This window comes from Podarcis bocagei (genome assembly GCF_964188305.1).
Source record: "Podarcis bocagei genome assembly, chromosome: 9".
NCBI lineage: Eukaryota > Metazoa > Chordata > Lepidosauria > Squamata > Lacertidae > Podarcis > Podarcis bocagei.
In genome coordinates, this window is record NC_138134.1 from 78,799,276 (window position 1) to 78,820,533 (window position 21,258).

The following is a 21,258-nucleotide window of genomic DNA, read 5'->3' on the forward strand; positions in this document are numbered from 1 at the left end:
TTAAGGTGCTGGTTTTGACCTTTAAAGCCCTATGCAGCCTAGGACCCACGTACCTACGGGACCGCCTCTCCTGTTATGTCCCGTGGAGGACCTTAAGGTCCGCAAATGACAACACTTTGGAGGTCCCAGGTCGCAAGGTGGTTAGACTGGTCTCCACTAGGGCCAGGGCCTTTTCAGTACTGGCCCCGACTTGGTGGAACGCTCTGCCACAAGAGACCAGGGCCCTGTGGGACTTGACATCTTTCCGCAGGGCCTGCAACACAGAGCTGTTCCGCCTGGCCTTTGGACTCAATCTGGACTCAATCTGACCCTTATGTTTCCCTCCCCTTACGGTCTTGATCTATGGGCTACTTTTAAAATGAGGCTGCATTTTAAATTCAATTTATTTTAAATTGGGTCCCCCTCCCCCTCATGTTTTTACTGTGATTTTATTGGTGTTAGCCCCCCTGAGCCCGGCTCTGGCCGGGGAGGGTGGGGTATAAATGAAATTTATTTATTTATTTTTATTTTATTTGTTTATTCATGGACGTCAAATGAAGCTGAATATTGGAAGGTTCAGGACAGATAAAAGAGGCAGAGGAAGCACAGAGTTAGACTATAGAACTCCCTCCCACAAGAGGCAGGGGCATTAAAAGAGGGTTAGACAAAGTCATGGAGGAGAGGGCTGTCGATGGCGACTATCCAGGATTCCTAGGCTCTGTCATCCACAGTTGGAGGCAGCCCTTCTTCTGAAGACCAGTTACTGGAAACCACAGGAGGGGAGAAGGTGGTCTTGCGTTCGAATCCTGCTTGCTGGTTCCCCAGGGTCAGACCCTGTGAGAACATGATGCTGAGCTAGATAGGCCACTGGCCTGATCCAGCGTGGGCTCCTCTCCTTTTCCGATGACCTCCCCTTTGCTTTTGCCCCCAGATGCCAAAGGGACCATCCGGGAGATCGTCCTTCCCAAAGGTCTGGACCTGGACCGGCCGAAGAGGACCAGGACTTCTTTCACCGCTGAGCAGCTCTACCGGTTGGAGCTGGAGTTTCAGCGCTGCCAGTACGTGGTGGGCAGAGAGAGGACGGAACTCGCCCGGCAGCTAAACCTCTCCGAGACGCAGGTGAGGGATGGGTGCCTTTGCCAAAGAAGGCGTCGCTCTTTTCCGCCCCACACTGATTCTTCCCCTGCTCCTTTTCATTCTCTCTTCCTCCTTCATTCTCATTCTCTCTCTCTCTCTCTCTGAAATATACTCGGAGTCCTGGAGTGAATTCAAGCTCCTTATTTTCCCCCCATAATAATATTTATTATTTTCCATACATAGACATAACAAAAGAAAAAGTTGACAATAATAAAGGAAAAAGACTGAAACAGAAAAAAGAAAAAGAAAAAAGAATATAGAACATAAAATACAACAAATCATCACTAATTAATTAGTTAAGATCCATCTTCATAAACATATTATTTGACTTCCTCAAATCTCTTCCATCTGAATTTCTTAGTAATTATATATAGCAGTTTCCAATATCATTGTTTCATAAAACCATATCACAGTCATAATCATATTTCCTAACTTTTCTTATTGTACATTTTCTTATTTGTATATTTAATCCTAATTTAATCCTAGGCCTAATTAATTCTTTCGAGTGATTACATATCTTAAATATTACAATATTTATTCAAATAGTCTTTAAATTTCTTCCAGTCTTCTTGGTGTTCCTGTTCTTTCTGGTCGCGGATTCTCCCGGTGAGATCAGCCAGCTCCATAAACTCCAACATCTTCATCTGCCGATTTCAAGCTCTTTATTGTAGCTTGTGAAACAGTGATTGAATTGCCCCCCAAACCTCAGGCTTTTATAATAATAATAATAATTTATTCTTTATACCCCGCCCATCTGGCTGAGTTTCCCCAGCCACTCTGGGCGATTCCCAATCGAGTGTTAAAAACAATACAGCATTAAATATTAAAAACTTCCCTGAACAGGGCTGCCTTCAGATGTCTTTTAAAGATAGGATAGCTGCTTATTTCCTTCGCATCTGAAGGGAGGGCGTTCCACAGGGTGGGTGCCACTACCAAGAAGACCCTCTGCAAGGTTCCCTGTAACCTCTCTTCTCTCAATGAGGGAACCGCCAGAAGGCCCTCGGAGCTGGACCTCAGTGTCCGGGCAGAATGATGGGGGTGGAGACGCTCCTTCAGGTATACTGGGCTGAGGCCGTTTAGGGCTTTAAAGGTCAGCACCAACACTTTGAATTGTGCTCAGAAAACGTACTGGGAGCCAATGCAGATCTCTCAGGACCAGTGTTTTGTAGTCCTGGCGGCCACCCCCAGTCACCAGTCTAGCTGCTGCATTCTGAATTAATTGCCGTTTCCGGGTCACCTTCAAAGGTAGCCCCACGCAGAGCGCATTGCAGTAGTCCAAGCGGGAGATAACTAGAGCATGCACCACTCTGGCAAGACAGTCCATGGACAGGGAGAGTCTCAGCCGGCGTACTAGATCAATCTGGTAGACAGCTGCCCTGGACACAGAATTAACCTGTGCCTCCATGGACAGCTGTGAGTCCAAAATGACTCCCAGGCTGCGCACCTGGTCCTTCAGGAGCACAGTAACCCCATTCAGGACCAGGGAATCCCCCACACCCGCCCGCCCCCTGTCCCCCCAAAACAGTACTTCTATCTTGTCAGGATTCAACCTCAATCTGTTAGCCGCCATCCATCCTCCAACTGCCTCCAGACACTCACACAGGACCTTCACCGCCTTCACTGGTTCTGATTTGAAAGAGAGGTAGAGCCTCTCTAATATACATTATTTACACGAGTCCCATCTGATTGGCTGATTCTGCTTTCCTCCTAAAGCCTGATTGGTCTTTTCCTGCAGGCCAATCAGTTGTTGCATTCTAGGATCCTGCTTGCCTATTGTTCTAGGATCCAAGCTTAGTACATAACACACACACACTCTCTCTCTCTCAGCTTTCATGACACAATGGGACTCTTTTGGCTTATTTTGAGCTTTAGCAAGCAACAGATGCCGCTTTGACTGCATCAGTACCCACAAGACACTCAGCATGAGTCACCCCAGGCAGGAAACTAGAGTCATGTGGCTGTGTGGTGTAATGGTTAGAGAGTGCTGGACCAGGACTTGGGAGAGACCAGGGGGAGGGGAATTATGTTCGGTCACAGAGATGCTGTATAAAAAGCATCTTTTTGAGTGTCCCAAGCCCCTAGCACTGGAAGCATGTCCTGAGGGCTCAGTCCTGTAATGCCCAGAAGCAAATGAGCTTCTGGATCTTGCGAAATACTCGGAATCCTACAATTGTAGAGTTGGAAGGGAGCACCAAAGGTCATCTAGCCCCTGCAATTCAGGGACCACAGCTAAACAATCCCTGACTTATGGCCATCCAACCTCTGTTTCCAAATGAAGAAGAGTCCATTACTTTCCGAGGGAGTCCATTCCACTGTCAAACAAGCTCCCCACCCCCCTAATGTTCAGTCAGAATTTCCTTTCTTGTCATTTGAATCCATAATGATAATAATAATTTATTATTTATACCCTGCCCATCTGGCTGAGTTTCCCCAGCCACTCTGGGCAGCTCCTAATCGAATGTTAAAAACAATACAGCATTAAATATTAAAAACTTCCCTAAACAAGGCTGCCTTCAGATGTCTTTTAAAAATAAGATAGCTGCTCATTTCCTTGACATCTGATGGGAGGGGGTTCCACAGGGCGGGCGCCACCACCGAGAAGGCCCTCTGTCTGGTTCCCTGTAACCTCACTTCTCGCAATGAGGGAGCTGCCAGAAGGCCCTCGGAGCTGGACCCATAGCTGTCAACTTTCAGATTTGAAAATAAGGGATCAGCAGCCTCACCTGTCCCAGAGACAGTCTACAGGATATCTAACAATCCAGGATAGCAGCGGGAATAAGGGAATTTCCCGCAAAGAAAGGGAAGCTATGGCTGGACCTCAGTGTCTGGGCTGAACGATGGGAGTGGAGACGCTCCTTCAGGTATACAGAACCGAGGCCGTTTAGGGCTTTAAAGGTCAACACCAACACTTTGAATTGGGCTCGGAAACGTATCCATTGGTTCAGGTTGTTGCCTTGGGAGCAGCAGAAAACAAGCTTGCTCCATTTCCCGTCAAAATAAAAAAATTCCTTCCAGTAGCACCTTAAAGACCAACTAAATTAGTTCTTGGTATGAGCTTTCGTGTGCATGCACACTTCTTCAGATACACTGAAACAGAAGTTGCCAGATCCTTCTATATAGTGAGAAGGTGGGGAGGGGTATTACTCAGAAGGGTGGTGGGAATGGGAGATTGGCAGATAGCTGAGATGAGCCTGTTGACGACTCTTAACGACTGCAATAGGTCTTACAGGAAAAGGCAAGGGGTGAGAAGGTGAGAAATGGCTTAGTCATGTATAATGGGATAAGAATCCAATGTCTTTGTTCAGACCAGGTCTCTCCATGGTTTTGAGTTTGGTAATGAGTTGCAATTCAGCAGCTTCTCTTTCCAGTCTATTTCTGAAATTCCTTTGTAGTAAAACAGCTACTTTGAGATCTTGTATAGAATGTTCCCGTGTGAGAGCCCTTCAGATATTTGAAGGTGGTTCTCATCACCCCCACAGTCTTCTCTTCCCCCAGGCTAAACACCCTCAATGCCCTTAAACGTAAGGCTTGCTCTCCATCCCCTTTATCACTTTGAGGAAGAAGCAAAAGGCCCCATCTCACTGTGGCACCAAACACATTTGAAAGAGACTACGAGGCTCTCGGCAGGAAATTGAAGCAACTAAATGCACAAATTGTCATCTCATCTGTCCTCCCAGTTGAACGACGTGGCCCAGGGAGAGAGGGGAAAATAGTGGAAGTGAACAGCTGGCTTCGCAAATGGTGTAAACAGGAACGGTTTGGATTCTTAGATCACGGACTGCAGTTTCTTGAAGATGGACTTCTGGCAAGTGATGGGCTGCACCTCACAACGGTTGGGAGGAATGTTTTTGCCAAAAATCTCAGAAACCTCATCAGGAGGGCTTTAAACTGACTAATGTGGGGGAGGAAGACAATGCTCCTGAAGGTAGGAGTCTATCAATTAATGAAGATGATCATCCAAATGTCATAGACCAAATGGAGCAAACAGCACGCGGACCTAGTGGTGGGAGGAAAAAATCCTTAAATAAGAGACACGGGGGAATGATTAATGGACTTCAATGTCTGTACACTAATGCGCAAAGCATGGGAAATAAACAAGATGAGCTTGAGCTCTTGGTACAGCAAACTAAATATGACATAATAGGCATCACTGAAACCTGGTGGGATAAGTCCCACGATTGGAATGTAATAATGGGGGGATACAATCTATTTCAGAGAAACAGACCAGACAAGAAAGGAGGAGGAGTGGCGTTATATGTCAGGGATGTGTATACCTGTGAAGAGATCCAAGATTTAGAACCTCAAAGCCAATGTGAGAGCATTTGGGTCAAAATTAAGGGAGAGAAGAATAACAGAGACCTCATTGTGGGAGTTTACTATAGATCCCCAAGCCAAACGGAGGACATAGATGATGCCTTCCTGGAACAGATGGCCAAGCATGCAAAAGGAAGGGAGATAGTAGTAATGGGGGACTTCAATTACCCGGATATTTGTTGGACGTCAAACTCAGCCAAGAGCATAAGGTCAAACAGATTCCTCACTGGCCTTGCAGACAACTTCATTGTCCAGAAAGTGGGAGAAGCAACAAGAGGAACAGCCATTTTAGATCTGGTCCTAACCAATGTTGATGACCTGGTTAGTGGGGTAGAAGTGGAAGGATCATTAGGCGCGAGTGATCATGCTCTTCTGAAGTTTACTATACAGCGGAAAGGAGCAGCCAAGCATACTAGGACTCAATTTCTTGACTTTAAGAAAGCCGACTTCATAAAACTTAGGGAAGTGCTGGGTGAGATCCCATGGACAGCAATACTAAAAGGAAAGGGAGTTCATGATGGCTGGGAGTTTGTTAAGAGGGAGATAGTAAAAGCACAACGTCAGGCAATACCAATGAGACGGAAACATGGAAGGTGCCTAAAGAAGCCAGGGTGGCTATCTAAAGAACTTTTAACTGAATTAAGATTTAAAAAGGATGTGTACAAAAAATGGAAAAGGGGGAAACCACCAAAGAGGAATTCAAACAAATAGCCAGCACGTGTAGACACAAAGTCAGAAAAGCTAAAGCACAGAATGAACTCAGGCTTGCTAGAGAGGTTAAAAGCAACAAAAAAGGCTTTTATGGGTATGTTCGTAGCAAAAGGAAGAACAAAGAAACAGTGGGGTCACTCAGAGGAGAAGATGGTGAAATGCAAACAGGGGACACAGAAAGGGCTGAACTCCTCAATGCCTTCTTTGCCTCAGTCTTCTCCGATAAAGAAAACAATGCCCGACCTGAAGAATTTGGAGCAAATGATTCAGCAAAGGAAACACAGCCCAGAATAACTAAGGAGACAGTACAAGAATATTTGGCTAGTTTAGATGTATTCAAGTCTCCAGGGCCAGATGAACTGCATCCAAGAGTATTAAAAGAACTAGCAGATGTGATCTCAGAACCACTGGCAGTCATCTTCGAGAAATCCTGGAGAACAGGCGAAGTCCCGGCAGACTGGAGGAGGGCCAATGTTGTCCCTATTTTCAAAAAGGGGAAAAGAGAGGACCCAAATAATTACCGCCCAGTCAGTCTGACATCAATAGCAGGGAAGATTCTGGAGCAGATCATTAAGCAAACAGTCTGTGAGCACCTAGAAAGGAATGCTGTGATCACCAATAGTCAGCATGGATTTCTGAAAAATAAGTCATGTCAGACTAACCTGATCTCATTTTTTGACAGAATTACAAGCCTGGTAGATGAAGGGAACTCAGTGGATATAGCCTACCTTGATTTCAGTAAGGCATTTGACAAGGTGCCCCATGATATTCTTGTAAAGAAGCTGGTAAAATGCGGTCTTGACTCTGCTACCACTCAGTGGATTTGTAACTGGCTGACTGACCGAACCCAAAGGGTGCTCATCAATGGTTCCTCTTCATCCTGGAGAAGAGTGACTAGTGGGGTGCCACAGGGTTCTGTCTTGGGCCCGGTCTCATTTAACATCTTTATCAACGACTTGGATGATGGACTCAAGGGCATCCTGATCAAATTTGCAGATGACACCAAACTGGGAGGGGTGGCTAACACCCCAGAGGACAGGATCACACTTCAAAACGACCTTGACAGATTAGAGAACTGGGCAAAATCAAACAAAATGAATTTTAACAGGGAGAAATGTAAAGTATTGCACTTGGGCAAAAAAAATGAGAGGCACAAATACAAGATGGGTGACACCTGGCTTGAGAGCAGTACATGTGAAAAGGATCTAGGAGTCTTGGTTGACCACAAACTTGACATGAGCCAACAGTGTGACGCGGCAGCTAAAAAAGCCAATGCAATTCTGGGCTGCATCAATAGGAGTATAGCATCTAGATCAAGGGAAGTAATAGTGCCACTGTATTCTGCTCTGGTCAGACCACACCTGGAGTACTGTGTCCAGTTCTGGGCACCACAATTCAAGAAGGACACTGACAAACTGGAACGTGTCCAGAGGAGGGCAACCAAAATGGTCAAAGGCCTGGAAACGATGCCTTATGAGGAACGGCTAAGGGAGCTGGGCATGTTTAGCCTGGAGAAGAGGAGGTTAAGGGGTGATATGATAGCCATGTTCAAATATATAAAAGGATGTCACATAGAGGAGGGAGAAAGGTTGTTTTCTGCTGCTCCAGAGAAGCGGACACGGAGCAATGGATCCAAACTACAAGAAAGAAGATTCCACCTAAACATTAGGAAGAACTTCCTGACAGTAAGAGCTGTTTGACAGTGGAATTTGCTGCCAAGGAGTGTGGTGGAGTCTCCTACTTTGGAGGTCTTTAAGCAGAGGCTTGACAACCACATGTCAGGAGTGCTCTGATGGTGTTTCCTGCTTGGCAGGGGGTTGGACTCGATGGCCCTTGTGGTCTCTTCCAACTCTATGATTCTATGATTCTAAGATGTTTTGCTGTCTGAGGACAGTCGAACACTTAGAGCAGGGGTAGGCAACCTAAGACCCGGGGGCCGGATGCGGCCCAATCGCCTTCTCAATCCGACCCGCAGACTGTCCAGGAATCAGCATGTTTTTACATGAGTAGAATGTGTCCTTTTATTTAAAATTCATCTCTGGGTTATTTGTGGGGCCTGCCTGGTGTTTTTACATGAGTAGAATGAGTGCTTTTATTTAAAATGCACCTCTGGGTTATTTGTGGGGCATAGGAATTCGCTCATCCCCCCCCAAAAAAAATATGGTCTGGCCCACCGCATGGCCTGAGGGATAGACCGGCCCACAGCTGAAAAAGTTTGCTGACCCCTGACTTAGAGCCACCCGTTCTACAAAGCGTAGTGAATCCTACCGTAGTTCAGTACAAGCAATGGGGCACTGGGCTGCACCCTAGGGAGACCAGCAGGGTAGAGGACAAGGTACAGCTACCTTCTCCAACAAAAGGGTCTGGTCAGAGAGCTCAGGAGGAAGAGACTCCCAGCCTTTGGTGCCTGAGGCAGTTGGGTCACTCTGCCTAATGGTAGGAACTGCCCTCTGCATTTTTGCATGTAGTAAGTCCTCGGCTGCCTCCCTGGCAGAACCAGGGATTTATTTTTGTTGATTGCTTATTCACACGCCAGTTTTTCCTCCAAGGAGCTCAAGACGGCACACATGGTTCTCTCCCTCCCAGTATGTTTCCACCCCCATTGTTCAGCCCGGACACTGAGGTCCAGCGCCGAGGGCCTTCTGGTGGTTCCCTCCCTTCAAAAAGCCATGGTAGAGGACCTTCTTGGTGGTGGCACCCGCCCTGTGGAACGCCCTCCCACCAGATGTCAAAGAGAATAACAACTACCAGACTTTTAGAAGACATCTGAAGGGAAGTTTTTAATGTATGACATTTTAATGTATTTTTAATCTTTGTTGGAAGCCGCCCAGAGTGGCTGGGGAAACCCAACCAGATGGGCGGGGTACAAATAAATTATTATTATTATTATTATTATTATTATTATTATTATTATTATTATTATTATCCCTCCTTATTTAACCCCCACAACAACCCTGCCAGGTAGGTTAGGCTGAGAGGCGTGACAGGCCAAAGATCACCCTGTGAGCTTCACAGCCAAGAGGGGATTTGAACCCTGGTCTCCCAGGTGCTAGTCCGTAACGCTAACCACTATACCATGCTGACTCTTCAAAGGATGATGGAGAAGGTGGCCCTGGAGAGATGCTTCCAGGCAGAATGTGACTCTAGTCAGCCGAGTAGCCCCAACCTGGCAGAAGTCACGTTCTTATGATGTCGGAGCAGCTTATTTTATTTATAGCTGCATAACGAAGTCTGCTCTGTTAAAAATTAATCGCAATAATAGCAATTAACAATTCATTACCATGAGCAACAGAGATGATGGAATGACACTTTGCATCTTTCACACACCCCGTGGCTTCATATAGATGGCAAAACTCCCGCAATGTGGAAAAGGCTTTCATGCAGGAATTGCTCTGAAATCTGCACTCAGACCGTCTCCCTGAACAAGCAGGAACTTTGCTGCTTCGTCATGTGTGGAAAACGTGCAGCTTCTTAAAGCATCTTTATGTAGATGAGAGCCAAATAGCAGGCAGGTACAGATCTACTTGCAGATTTCATGTGACTCGATGGGCCTCTGCGTAGGAACGTATGGCAGGTTTTGGACATTCTGATCATAAGAATATAAGCCAAGCCTGGTTGGAACATGGGATAAGAACGGCTTATGGGCCAGTAACTGGTTGAGGATCAGGAGGAAGAGAATTTGGGCACCTCCAGATTGCAGGACCTCCCCTCCCCCTTTTCTTTTTCTTCTTTTTTTTTTTTTGCTGCGGGAGTTGGGGATATATTCTGCAATATGTCATGGATGCAATAATAAAAATGAAGTAGTGGTGGATTAATACTGACTCATCCACACTACATTCCACTTTATTAGTTGCTCTGTGACACTCCCCCAAGGTTATTGTGCTGTTGCCTCCTGGAGGGGCTCTTTTGCACTGTAGCACAGCAAAAAAATAAGCTGGAACATTTATGGTAGAAAAGGTTATGGGTTTTCGGCAGCAAGTTAAGAGAAATGAGTTGATTGGAAACAAAGCAGTACGATGACCACTCTGAAATGTTTGCAGTCACAAACATATTGAATATGATGTTGCGTATAACCAGCCTAGGGTTACAGGACGTCTGGGTGGGTGAGAATGTATTTAATTTTTTTTTTAATGATATTTATTGAAAAAAAAATTAGAATTATAAAAGAAAACAAGGTAGAAAAAGAGAAAGAAAAAACAAAGAAAAAACAAACCACATCAAACAACACAAATTAATAAAAATAAAAATCAAAAAATAGCACAACACAATCAAAAGACAAAAATATACCACAAACATTTATAAACAAATCCAATATTCTCAAATCCTTAACTGTCATTACCTTCTTTCTTTGACCTCCTCCTCCTCCCTTTTTTTGTATCCTAGTTATTGATTGTCGCAGCAAATCCTTTCCATATTTCATAATATACTGTTATTACATTACCTTAATCTATTTTAATCTTATCTTGCTATAAAAAACCTTAACGCCTAAAACTTAAATCTTATTTTTACCAACTTCTCATAGCCATAATATTCTTACATAATTCTTTAAACATTTTTGCTAAAGCCAAATAATTTCGTTCCAACATTTTTCTAACATTCATCAATTTTATAAAACAATCCTAATAATAAAAAAAAATAAAAAAAATCCAATCTTCATCCAGCGTCTCTTCCTCCTGGTCCCGGGTTTTGTCAGTCCTTTTTATCTCATAAATCTAGCGCATTAACCTGGTAATCTTATATCCAAGGCCCTTAAGTCCCTTCCATGTCCCTTCCGCGGCTCTTCTTCATATTTGTAACTGTATTTTCCTTTGTCTCCTGCTCCTTTCACTCATGGGAACTCCAGCTTAGCAATGTTTTTGACCCTTCTCGACAAATCAGCCCCTTTTCCATAGTCCATACTAAACTCCATGTGGTATTTAAGAACATGTTTCAAAATCTCTCCAAAATTAAGAGCCCCCACAACCCCAAACATCTCACGGCCCATTGCCAGACTTGAAAAGTACAAGCATCCCTGCATAGGGGCGTCTATCCAACCCCCCATTTCCAAACCAAACCAAACTTTATCTTTCCAGATCTGGCTTTTTCCAAGTTCATTTGTCAAATCCAAGAGCTCATGTTCCTGCTGGGCCACAGCTCCCTCCATCTCTGGCGCCCAAGATTCAGCAACATCCTCTTCCCTCATCTGTTCTGTCAGGGCACACTCCTGAGTGGGCTCCATATAATTTCCCACTGCCTGTTCAAAATTTTTGATCGCATCTGTCATCAAGTCCGTCTTTTCATGAAGCTGTTCCAGTAGGGCACTTGTTTTACAGAGAGCACACAGCAGAGCTTCTGAATACATTGTCCTGCAAGGTCAGAAGTCTATTCCCACGATCGTAATCTGTAACAGCTGCAAGCTCCCCGATTCAGAATTAGTTACAGTTTCACAGGCTCCCTCTAGGGGAAAAACTTCTATTTGTTCTTTTCTTTTAAAGACAAATCTAACAACAAAGTTTCCTTTTTCAGATATTTTGTCAATAATTATTTCTTTAAAATGCGAAGGGGAACAATGGAATCACTATGTTTCTCTTCTTTTAGCTATCTGTCAAAAACGTTTGTCTCTGGTCAATGAGCTTCAAAAAACGTCAGTCCTGACACCCCGCTCCAGGATCAAGACGGTGGAAAGTTACTTTACTTTACACTCACTCCTGCAGGTTTAAACAGTCCAGAAAAAATCCCCCCTCTTCTCCTGCTTCCGAAGGGGGTTCAACAATCTTAAATGATGAAAGTTAATCCTTTACAAGCGATTTTCTGGGCTCTAGTTTGCCATGTCTTTGCTTTAATCTATCTACAAAGAAACAGAAGGCTGACTTCCTGTTTAGACCTTCCCGTTTCAGTGCCAAATTGAAATAAACTTTTAAGTCCAATTTTCCTTTCTGCACGCAAGTCCTTATTTAGAGTCCAATTGTCCGAAATTGTTTTAGAAGCCAAATTGTCCCAGGAAAAAGGCAGCGCTCTCCGGCAACGGCTGTGCGGCTTCGCTCCACAGAAGAAGCAGTTGACTCTCAGCACCGTGCCACTTCCCCCTTTTATTTAATTGAAGAGGAGGAGCTGGCTGCAAATTATAGGATAGGCATTCTGGGTTCTGCCCTCCTTTGTTCCCCTCTCCCAATTAACCTCCATCTCCAGAGGTCTCCTCCTGTAATATCACCAGGCTTCAGGTTTGGGCCCTGAAATCTCGGGGTCTGGGCTGCTCCAGACCTGGCAACCCTAAACCACCCTGATCTCATCATGAGCACAAATAAACATGAATGCATGATGAATGGGCACCCAGAGGGACCCTAGGAATAAATGGACAGTACTCACAGCCCTGCTGGATCAGGCTAAATGCCCACACAGTCCAGCATCCTGGACCAGGCCAGATACCTATGGGAAGCCCACGAGGAGCACCTGAGTGCAACAGTGGTGTAAGAAGTGGGGTCTCTCAAGGGGCCTGAACTGGAACTGTTAACTTGCTCATGAATGACCCTGGAGTCAGGGGTGAGCTGTGAGGTGGCCAGGCTTGCTGATGACCCCCAAATTGTTCAAGGTGGTAAGAAGAGAAAAGGGACCGCAAGGGGCTCCGAAAGGATCTCTCCCAAGTGGGTGAAAGGGCATTAAAAGGGCAAATGTGGTTCAATTGGGAAGAAAGTTCCCAACAGGACAAACACCCCTATTATCTCAAATAGACACTGATCATGTCTGAGCTGGCAGTGACTGACCAGGAAAGGAACCTTGGGGTCTGAGTAGACAGCTCAGCGAAAACGTCGACCCAGTGTATTGCAGCTGTGGAAAAGGTGAATTCCAAAATACTGGAGCGTTAGAAAAAGTTCAGAAAAGGACAAGCGAGGTTGTTGTTGTGATGGTGGCACTACGGGCCCGACGGACCAAGAGGAGGACTGACAGGCGGCCCCTCCCTTCCTTCCCCCGCCCGTCCGCACCGGCGCCATGAAGCGGATGTTCAAGGAGGACCACCCCTGGAGCACCGCTGCGTGGAGTCCACCAAGATCCGGACCAAGTACCCTGACTGCGTCCCGGTGATTGTTGAAAAGGTCTCGGGCTCTCAGATTGTGGACACTGACAAGTGGAAGTACCTGGTTCCATCTGACATAACTGTGGCTCAGTTTATGGGGATCATCCGGAAGAGGATTCAACTGCCGTCTGAGAAGGCAATATTCCTTTTTGTAGACTGTCCCGCAATCCAGCCTGACAATGGGATAGCTTTACGAGATGGAGAAGGATGAGGATGGCATCCTGTATGTGGCCTATTGTGGAGAAAACACCTTTGGCATCTGATTGCATCTCCTTCCCTCTTGTGTCTCGTAAATAGCCTCTTGTTTGTTATCATGACCCCGGGGCACATCCTGTATCTATCACTGGATTGATTTAATATATGGATAGATTTTTGTTAGCCTGGTAGTTTGCTGTTGTTTAGTCATTTAGTCTTGTCCGACTCTTCGTGACCCCCTGGACCAGAGCATGCCAGGCACTCCTGTCTTCCACTGCCTCCCGCAGTTTGGTCAAACTCATGTTAGTAGCATCAAGAACACTGTCCCACCATCTCGTCCTCTGTCATCCCCTTCTCCTTGTGCCCTCCATCTTTCCCAACATCAGGGTCTTTTCCAGGGAGTCTTCTCTTCTCATGAGGTGGCCAAAGTCTTGGAGCCTCAGCTTCAGGATCTGTCCTTCCAGTGAGCACTCAGGGCTGATTTCCTTCAGAATAGATGCGTTTGATCTTCTTGCAGTCCATGGGACTCTCAAGAGTCTCCTCCAGCACCAGAATTCAAAAGCATCAGTTCTTCGGCGATCAGCCTTCTTGATGGTCCAGCTCTCACTTCCATACATCACTACTGGGAAAACCATAGCTTTAACTATGCGGACCTTTGTTGGCAAGGTGATGTCTCTGCTTTTTAAGATGCTGTCTAGGTTTGCCATCGCCTTTCTCCCAAGGAGCAGGCGTCTTTTAATTTCGTGACTGCTGTCACCATCTGCAGTGATCATGGAGCCCAAGAAAGTAAAATCTCTCACTGCCCCCATTTCTTCCCCTTCTATTTGCCAGGAGGTGATGGGCCCTGTGGCCATGATCTACGTTTTTTTGATGTTTAGCTTTAGACCATATTTTGCGCTCTCCTCTTTCACCCTCATTAAAAGGTTCTTTAATTCCTCTTCACTTTCTGCCATCAAGGTTGTGTCATCTGCATATCTGAGGTTGTTGATATTTCTTCCGGCAATCTTAATTCCGGCTTGGGATTCATCCAGCCCAGCCTTTCGCATGATGAATTCTGCATATAAGTTAAATAAGCAGGGAGACAATATACAGCCTTGTCGTACTCCTTTCCCATTGTTGAACCAATCAGTTGTTCCATATCCAGTTCTAACTGTAGCTTCTTGTCCCACATAGAGATGTCTCAGGAGACAGATGAGGTGATCAGGCACTCCCATTTCTTTAAGAACTTGCCTGGTAATTTATTAAAGTTTTATTTCCCCATTGCACATTGTACTCATAGCTGTAAATTCCATAGTCTCTCTACTCTGGGACACATATACTGACATTATTTAAATACTGAAGCAAGGTAGCTGAGGGATTAAAGTGAGCAGGGGATTTTGAAATGAAGGTTTGACTAATTATTAACTATTACAATTTCATAGTAAGGGCGCTTCTAGATTGTTCCAAACAGTCTCAAGATGCTAATATGTTGATTTTGGCTAGTGTCTTCCTCTTGATGAATTTTGCTAGAGGAAACTGATTAAAATTCCTCTCACAAAAAAGAAATGGACAAGCGAAATGACCAAGGAGCGACTCTCCTATGGACAGATAAGCCTACCCCAACCTTTGACCTGGAAGCCCAGTTTCCCAGAACCTGCCTCTGTCTGTCTGTATCTCTGTGGTGGGGAATTGCGGAGAGGGCTAGCTGTCCTTGAACTCGGATCCCAGCCCAAGGTGCAACGCCTGCGCTCCCTCCCCACCGGATCCGGGGCTTGAGCAAACACTTCCTTTGAACGCCTCTGCTCACACAAACCGGCCTTTTCACATGCCGATCAAAGCAGGCTTGGGAGCTTTGCAATTACGGCCGACGCTGTTTGGGGTTGCAGTTCCAGCTTTTGTTTCTCCCGAAGCCGGGAGAAAATGCGCTAGGGCCGCCTCTCCCTCTGTGTGTGTATTATTTGTGCGATGGGGGTCATTTCAGAGCGCCCCCAGCTCAATCTCCTCCCCCCTCCCACGATGGCTGATGTGGTTTTATTCCTCCACCCAGGCCCAGTTAATTGAGGGGATGGGGAAAGTAGGGTGAAAGGGGGGAGATTCATAGCTGGGCTGCTGATGGAAATAATTATACGCCCAGCCTTTCTCTCCAGTTCCCCCGGATGCCTAATTAAGTCTTCTCACTCTGACAAGACCCTTTCTACAAAATAAAATAAATGTCTCCGGATCCTGCTTTTGTCATTGCGACGACAACAAAAAAGGAGAAACACCAGACAGGAGCTGGCAGCCTCTGCCTTGGTCTGCCTTAAGACAATGAGCTGCAGGTGGCTTTCTCCCTCCCCGCCCAATCGGGGGCCCCAGGTGATGCCCAGAACGCCAAATGTGTTTTCCTTTCTTCGGGCGAGAGGCGATGGGCGGCGTGAGGCCACCAAATGTGTTGAGAGAGAGCCAAGGAGGCAGGAACAGAAGGCGTCGCCAGCAGTGTAGAAGCCAAACTGCCCAGCTCATGCTGGGAAGAACAGAAGACGAGAGCCCGCTGGATCAGGCCATTGGGGGCGCATCAAGTCCAGCATACTGTTCTCACAGTGGCCCACCACCAGACGTCTGTGGGGAACGCACCAGAGCGCTCTCTTCTCCTGTGGTCTCCCACAACTGCCAAGGGCAGGCAAGAATGTTTCAATTCCCAGGCTTGATTCTCAAGAGTCGCCACGTTGGTGGCCTGGAGTCAGAAATAAAGGCCTGCGGATTAGCTGCCAGGTGAAATGGTGTGATTCCTTGCATGTGAAGTCTACTCCAGGGGGAAGAGGTTCTCCATAGATGGGTCAGATGCCCTTTAATCCAGGAAATTAAGTTTGAAAGTTGCTGTTGAGTTCAGGTCATGTTTGCAGGCTTCTGGTAGGGATCTGGTTGGCTGCTGTGAGAATAATAATAATAATAATAATAATAATAATAATAATAATAATAATAATTTATACCCCGCCCATCTGGCTGGGTTTCCCCAGCCACTCTGGGCGGCTTAAAACAAAACACTAAAATACAATAACCTATTAAACATTAAAAGCTTCCCTAAACAGGGCTGCCTTTAGATGTCTTCTAAAAGTTTGGTAGTTATTTTTCTCTTTGACATCTGGTGGGAGGGTGTTCCACAGGGTGGGTGCCACTACTGAGAAGGCCCTCTGCTTGGTTCGCTGCAACTTGGTTTCTCTCAGTGAGGGAACCGCCAGAAGGCCCTTGGAGCTGGACCTCAGTGTCCGGGCATAACGATGGGGGTGGAGACGCTCCTTCAGGAATACTGGACCGAGGCCGTTTCGGGCTTTAAAGGTCAGCACCAACACTTTGAATTGTGCTCGGAAACGTACTGGGAGCCAATGTAGGTCTTTCAAGACCGGTGTTATGTGGTCTCGGCGGCCGCTCCCAGAGAACAGGATGTTGGACCAGATGGGCAATTGGCCTAATCCAGCAGGCCTCTTCGTATGGCCTTCGGTTCATCCTGACTGCGCCACTCACCAACCTCCCCACCATTTCTCTCTCCCATGTATCTAACCCCCTAGGCAGCAGTTCTCAACCAGTGGGTCCCCAGATGTTGTTGGACTACAACTCCCATCATCCCTGAGCTCTGGTCTTGCTCGCTAGGGATGATGGGAGTTGTAGTCCAACAACACCTGGGGACCCACAGGTTGAGAACCGCTGCGAGCTTCCCCTTCTCACCCCACACAACTGCCAAGCTGACTTTTCCTCTTCCCAATCCCCTTTCTACATGCAAATCCGGGATTGTGATGTGGCGTTACCAACCCACCAATAGGGGCTGCACTCTCATGCAAATCTAGGATTGTGACTCAGCACTGCAAATCCTCCAATGGGAGCTGCGTGATGACCGCATTATGTTTTTATGTATATAGGAAGAAACGTACCAGTCTCATCAAGGAATCTCATTGGGGAAGGGCCATAATTCAGTGTGAAATTCAGAAGGTTCAGTCATGGTTCAGTCATGGGAGTGGAAAAAGCTGCCTTGTACTCATTCAGACCATTGGTCCATGAGGATCGTCCACAGTGATTGGCAGAAGCTTTTCAGGTTTTCTCCTAGCCCTACCTGGGTTTGAACCCAGGAGATCCTTCCTTCAAGGGAGAGGCTCTGACACTGAGCCATGGCTCTTCCCATCTTCAGTTGGGGCTGGGAATGCCCCCTGCCTGAAACCTTAGAGGGCCTATGCATAGGGGAAAGTGTTTTCTCCCTCTTTAATAACATCTGAACCCGCAGACATCCCATGAAGCTGAATGTTGGGAGATCAGGACTGATGAAAGGAAGTCTGTTTGGTGTTCAACATCATGCCCTGATTTCCTCCTGCTCTCTCAGGCCGGTTGGCACTTGACAGAAATCTCCACTTAGCCACTCTTGTGCTGTCCAAGTGGTGGCCTTTCCCTCTTCTCCTCAGGGTGTGTTTGTGTGGCCCAGTCCATTTGAAACACAAGTCGAGTCTTTAGAGCATCTTCCTTGACACCTGCCTCTCTTCTCCTCCGCCATCACTCACCCTTTCTGGAGTCTCTTACAATCCTCTTTAGACCTCGTTGACTCACTCGGATTAGTGTCACCCAAGCCCTATTTATAGCATCGCAAATCCCAGAAGCAACAGTGATTTTGCCACTGACTCGTTGGGCTGCTGGATGCTCTGTATCCAGAAGGCCTGGTACATGGAAAGCAAACCCCCAGTTTCATGGAGATTTACTTAATCGTTGAATTTTCTTCTTCTTTTTACATTATTTATAAATTTTATTGGTAATTTTATTTACAACATAACATAAACCCCCCAATACAGAAATCCACCCTCAATAAACGTGAACATAACATACAATGAGCATAACATACAACAATATAAACAACCAAATAAAAGACTTCCTTTATCCTGTATCTGGCCTCTTTATTTACTTCTTATAAGCTGTTTCCTTTATGAGTAATTATTAAGATTTTTCTAATTATAATATCCACAAAGGCTCCTGCAGACAGGAGCGGCAAGGATTGCTAAAAAGTGGGGAAAAGAAACTGTGCCAACAAAAAAAGGAATGGCAAGACAAACTGTTAGGGTATACTGAACTGGCTAGATTAACAGAGCCAATCAGAGATCACACTAGACAAGAGTTTCAAAGGCATGGGGAAAACGCAGAGAATACTTCACAAAACAGTGCCCTACAATACATACCGGGACTTGTTTCGTTGAACTTTATACGCTGCTTGATTGCAAAAACAACCACCGCCACCACTTCAAAGCGGTTCACAAAAAGGATAAAACAATAAAATTATAAATAGGAAAAAGTGGAAGCAATAATTTAAGACATCTGAAAAGTTAAAATAGCAATAGTTTAAGGTGGCCATGGAGGTGGTGCAAGGAGTGGAGGCCAGGAACCCATGGGCACCCACAGCAAACATTTTGTGGGGGCCTGGGTCTCCAGGAGATGGCACCAGTGGTTCCATCTTCCCTAACAGACCTCCCCTAAATTAGATGGCCACAAATTTAGATGCCTTCTGAAGCTGGGACATGCTACTCAGCAGAGATAGCACTGCGCAAACAGAAGTGGCAGGAGAGCTGTGTGAGCATATTTGCAAGCAGTTTATTCAGCGTACAGCAGGACAAAAGGAAACATGTCTGATCTCCTTTGTGTCCAAAGCAAAGCGGCAAAAGCAAAAGCTATACACAAACGGAAGTTCCCAGCAAACTGTGCTGGAGTGTAAACAGGCATGTGACACACAACAATTCCACACGTCTGTCCTTAAGGTGGAACGGAATATCCCAACAATGTGTTGTGTCCTGACCGAAAACTGCCCATGGCCTCTATCTCTCCTGCCAGCTGACTAGTGTTGACCAGATTCAACATGGGTGTGGCCAGTGGCGTAGCGTGGGGGGTGCCAGGGGTGCCGGCCGCACCAGGCGCAACATCTGGGGGGGCGCGCTCGCTGCCTCCGGAGTCGCCGAAGAGCCTCGGGCGCAGGCTGTAGCGGAGCCGCATGTCTCGCGGAACCGACAAGCTGTGCGCACGTCCGGGCTGAAGGCACCCGGCAGGCAGCGGCTCTCAGCGCTCGCCGCGGAGGACGCGCCAGGCAGCCCCTCCTCACAGCCCCGCCTCCGCCGGTGCTGCTGCAGCTGCTGGGCCGTTGCATTTTCCTCGCCTCTCTGCCCCCCCCCTCCTCCGGGCAAGCGGCGTCGTTTGGGCGGCAGCGCCAGCGGCAACTCGCAGGTTAGGGGTTAGGGGGGGCGCAAATTACTTGCCTTGCCCCGGGTTAGGGGGCGCAAATTACTTGCGTTGCCCCGGGTGCTGACAACTCACGCTACGCCGCTGGGTGCGGCTGTGTGACCTCCTCTCACCTCTCTCTCTCTCTCCCTTCCCAGGTCAAGGTCTGGTTCCAGAATCGCCGCACCAAGCAGAAGAAGGACCAGAGCAGGGACTCAGAGAAGCACGCCACTTCCACCTCGGAGTCCTTCGCCACCTGCAACATCCTGAGACTCTTGGAGCAGGGGAGGCTCCTGTCGGTTCCCGGGGGCCCCCCCAGCCTGCTCTCCCCTGCCCCCAACCCCGTCGGCAACCCCTCCGGAAACGGGTCCTCGATGGGCGCGTCAGGGAACACTTCGCCAGGCCTGGGTGGCGGGGGCAGCCCTCCGGGGACGGGGGCCTTCAGCTTGCAGGTCCCCTCGCTGGCTGCCCCCTCGGTGTCCCCTCGGCTGCCGGCGGCCCCTCTTTGCTTTGGCGGCCCTTTGCTGGGGACCCTCCACGAGCTCCCCGGCGGATACGCACTGGGCACCTCCGCCTTTGAGCCTTACACACGGCTGGAGAGGAAAGACAGTGGTGCGCTAGCCAGCAAGAAGCCGAGCCCTTAAAGAAGAGAGATGATTAACGAGAATTCATTCATTCATTAATAATAACGACGACGAAGAGAAGTGTCAAAAAGGACGCCCCCCACGCCGCCGTCCCCCTGACCGCCCGTCCTCCCACCCCACCTCACACTGAGTCCCACGCACCCAACCCCACCAGGGGCTTCTCTTTCGCAAGGGGGTGTGTGTGCGTGTGTGTTCGAAGACTGTTTACCAAATGTCAACCATGTGATGTGTGCCTCTGCGTGCATGCCTGGGTGTGTGTGCGTGTGTGTGCTCCTTTCACGGAAATTAAACGACATCGACAGACAAAGCTGGCTTGGTCTGGTGACTCCTTTGGCAGGGGCGACTGGACGTACACCGGGTTCAGAGGGTCGTAGAGCTGGGTGGTGGCGGAGGGGTGAGGGGTACCCAAGAATCATCAAGTCCAACCCCCTGCAAAATGGGGGGGGGAGGGAAGAGGCAACTTTACCCCAAATGAGGAAGTTGGTAAAAAAGAAGTTGAAAGGCAAAGCCATTGGGGTCAAATCACGCCAAAAGGCTGTTGTTGTTGTTTAGTTGTGTCCGACTCTTCGTGACCCCCTGGACCAGAGCACGCCAGGCACCCCTGTCCTCCACTGCCTCCCGCAGTTTGGTCAAACTCATGCTGGTAGCTTCGAGAACACTGTCCCACCATCTCGTCCTCTGTCGTCCCCTTCTCCTTGTGCCCTCCATCTTTCCCAACATCAGGGTCTTTTCCAGGGAGTCTTCTCTTCTCATGAGGTGGCCAAAGTCTTGGAGCCTCAGCTTCAGGATCTGTCCTTCCAGTGAGCACTCAGGGCTGATTTCCTTCAGAATGGATAGCCTTCCAAAAGGCTAGGGAGCTGTTTAAGAACCCAACATTAGAAATTCAAATTGAGTGTACATTGCAGATCAGGAAAGGGACCATTGAGGGCACTGGTATGGTTGATGAAGAGGGTCAAAAAACCATTAGAGGCAAGAAGGCTTCCTTCAAAAAAACTGAAGTCTTCTTCTGCAAAAAGGAACACAAAACTCTGG

The 21,258-nt window shown here is 47.4% G+C and overlaps 1 protein-coding gene and 1 pseudogene across 2 annotated transcripts in view; both read left to right on the forward strand.

The window, feature by feature from the left end:
• The window catches only part of VAX2 (ventral anterior homeobox 2), a 54,447-nt gene extending 33,914 nt beyond the window's left edge, over positions 1 to 20,533 (forward strand). The window contains exons 2-3 of the mRNA XM_081207315.1: positions 911 to 1,098; positions 19,741 to 20,533. Coding sequence (XP_081063441.1) covers positions 911 to 1,098; positions 19,741 to 20,226 — 674 coding nt within the window. The 3' untranslated portion in view covers positions 20,227 to 20,533. The remainder of the gene's footprint in view (positions 1 to 910; positions 1,099 to 19,740) is intronic.
• LOC308594807 (gamma-aminobutyric acid receptor-associated protein-like 2 pseudogene) lies at positions 13,052 to 13,570 on the forward strand (annotated as a pseudogene). The gene has a single exon. The product of its transcript is annotated as a gamma-aminobutyric acid receptor-associated protein-like 2 pseudogene (transcript).
• Positions 20,534 to 21,258: the final 725 nt, after the last annotated feature.